The sequence below is a fragment of the Genypterus blacodes genome, unplaced genomic scaffold (assembly GCF_046128005.1).
Source record: "Genypterus blacodes isolate CSIRO-AG114 ecotype Tasmania unplaced genomic scaffold, CSIRO-AGI_Gbla_v1 ptg000239l_1, whole genome shotgun sequence".
Classification (NCBI taxonomy): Eukaryota; Metazoa; Chordata; class Actinopteri; order Ophidiiformes; family Ophidiidae; genus Genypterus; species Genypterus blacodes.
This window is the reverse complement of record NW_027467037.1, coordinates 275001-277500: the sequence shown is the minus strand read 5'-3', so window position 1 is coordinate 277500 and position 2500 is coordinate 275001. Positions and strand designations below refer to the sequence as shown.

The 2500-nt window shown below is 52.3% G+C and overlaps 1 protein-coding gene across 1 annotated transcript in view; it reads right to left on the bottom strand.

The window, feature by feature from the left end:
- The window catches only part of kiaa1328 (KIAA1328 ortholog), a 15089-nt gene that overhangs the window by 4539 nt on the left and 8050 nt on the right, over window positions 1-2500 (bottom strand). Inside the window, exons 8-11 of the mRNA XM_076170999.1 lie at window positions 2256-2474; window positions 2007-2099; window positions 1818-1918; window positions 1625-1724 (exon numbers count right to left, since the gene is read on the bottom strand). Of these exons, the coding sequence (XP_076027114.1) occupies window positions 1625-1724; window positions 1818-1918; window positions 2007-2099; window positions 2256-2474 (513 nt within the window). The remainder of the gene's footprint in view (window positions 1-1624; window positions 1725-1817; window positions 1919-2006; window positions 2100-2255; window positions 2475-2500) is intronic.

The following is a 2500-nucleotide window of genomic DNA, read 5'->3' as shown; positions in this document are numbered from 1 at the left end:
ACGCAGCGGGGAAAAGCAACAGCAAAGCTCCTCATTACCAACACAAAGAGTGTGTGTGTGTGTGTGTGTGTGTGTGTGTGTGTGCTTAAGAGTCCAACACGTCTAATGGGCTTTGGAGGTGTAAATAGATTGTAATAAGGTTTGATACCCGGGGTCCCCTGCTGGAATTAATGGGCGTCTGCAGGAGCTCAGTGTTTAAGTTAAGCGGCGTGCTGCTTTGGTTAAGAGTTACTCCGGGGAAGTTTGGAGAGTTTGGAGCGGCCTTGGAGAGGAAATCTGACACTCTGACGCGACCAATCCCATCCATATTTGGCCAAATGTGAGTCAGATGTACCTCTCGGTTTGTGGCCTTTGTCGTCTGAGCCGCATTAGCAGTCGCCGTCGTCGTCCCACCCGAGGCACGACGCTGTCACATTAATTACCGCGCCACATAAAAGGGGGAAACAAAAAATGGTAATGAATTTATGTCCCCCCGTTTCTCTGGATGTCTGAGGAGTGAACTCAGTGATTCATTCCTGTCCCCTCACCCTTTCTTCTTCTTTATTACGCCTTTCTCACCACTTCCCGCTCCATCCATCTCCTCCCCGCTCTCTAACTTTCCTCCCTTTCCCATTTCTCACTTTTACCCCGATGCTCTCGCCCTCAAATACTCTCCTCACATCTCTCCCTCACTCTCACTTTTTCTGTCTCATTACTACAGCTGAGAGGGAGAGAGAGAGGGAGAGAGGAGGGCGAGAGAGAGAGAGAGAGAGAGAGGGCAGAGAGGGCAGTGTGTGCGTCTAGAAGTCTGTTCAATTACACCTGCTGCTGGGTCCCCGCTAGGCCGACTAATGGAACGCAGCGTGTCTCCTGACAGGCCGGGCCGCGGCACAAGCTCGCCCGGTTAAAAAGCTTCATTTAGCCTCTCGCCGCTCCCAAAACTTCTCCAGTCGGAGAGAGAGTCATCATTTGGGCCTGCGACACGGCGGAAGCTCACAGCGCTACGCCAGGTTTGTATCCCGCTCATATTTCCGTTGCCGTAATAGTGTTTGTTTCTTGAGGACGCCGGGAAAGACTAATACAAATAAAAACACTATAAATAAAAGACTGCAGCCAGCGAGGGAGCTTATAAATAAATCTTCCCTTTGTCTCTGAGCGGCAGAGCAGCTGCCAGCCCCGCAGACACAACACACTCCCGCTTCCTTTCTTGCAGAACGCCGGGCTGGATTTAGTCTGGTACGGGAATAAATTGGGAACCTTACGCTAATACGGGAGCGGAGTGTTTCCTTGTGTGCCGTCCTTCAGCAGAGTGAGAGAGACGGGTTTAGATGTGTGTGTGTGTGTGTGTGTGTAGAGGGAGCAGAGATGTCTGTCGTGGTGCCGTCATGATCAGCGAGGTGTGTGTGTGTGTGTGTGTGTGTGTGTGTTGGCCGTCATCTTAAAGCTCCGTGTCCAGTTGACCAACAGGATGTGACTTTGTAAGCTGGTTGTGCGTCACAGAGATGTAAAAGCTTCTTCTGTGCCTCCATTCTTCGCGGAAACGAATTTAAAAAGCCAGAATAAAGCTTTTTTCAACAGGAAATAAGGAAATATAAGTCGGGAGTGTATGTCAGGGGTCAGTGGTGTTGTAGTGCAGGTGTGTTACCTGGCCTCGGGGCTCCTGTGGCGTACAGGCACTGAGCTGAGCGTCCTGAGGCTGGCGGGCGTCTTTACAGGAGACGTGGCCGTGTCCCTTCTGGACGCTTCTATTGGAACGATACAAATGAGAAGCGTGACGACGAGAACTAAGAGTAAGGAGGGAAGCGCAGCAGCAGGAAGGACAGAGATGTAATGTTTACCTGTGTGCATGCTGCTGTGCAGAGGAGCGGGTAACGTCTGGGAGCGCTCCTCACGCATCGCACCGCCATCAGGAACTACGGCTGCATCTGATCCACGCACGCTGCAGACCAGAGACAACAAGGGTTAACTTCTGTGTGTGACTTCAGAGAGACAGAGGGAAAGTGATGTGTGTCCTAACTTGGTTCTACCTGGAAGTAAGATGGTGGGCGGGGGGACCCTGGGGCGGCGGATCTCCATTTCTGATTGAATTGCTGAGCTCAGCTTGAATCGCTTCTTGAAACCTGACGAGAAAAGAAAGCACGAGAGAAAAAGGAAACAAATCTGAGGTTACACATGAAGAAGAGGGTTTAGAGAGCATCGACCATCTTCAACACGAGCTCTTCTTCATAAACACAGATCAGCAGGATGAATCCATCTCTCCTGGCTGTGGCGTCTACCTGCTGTAGTCCATGCGTGACTGGCAGAGTTGCATGTTCTGCCTGTGGAGCCTCTCCTCCTGCTCAGCCAGCCGCTCCTGCAGCCTCTCCTTCTCCACCTCCAGCTGCATCTTCTGCAGCAGCAGCTGGTGCCTCTTGTGCTCCCAGTCCTCGTGGCCCAGCGTCGGGCAGGTCAGAGCTTCCTGCGCCTCAGAGCTCGCCGGGTTCCCACAGAGCCGCCTGAGTACAGAGGGAAGGTTTCGTTA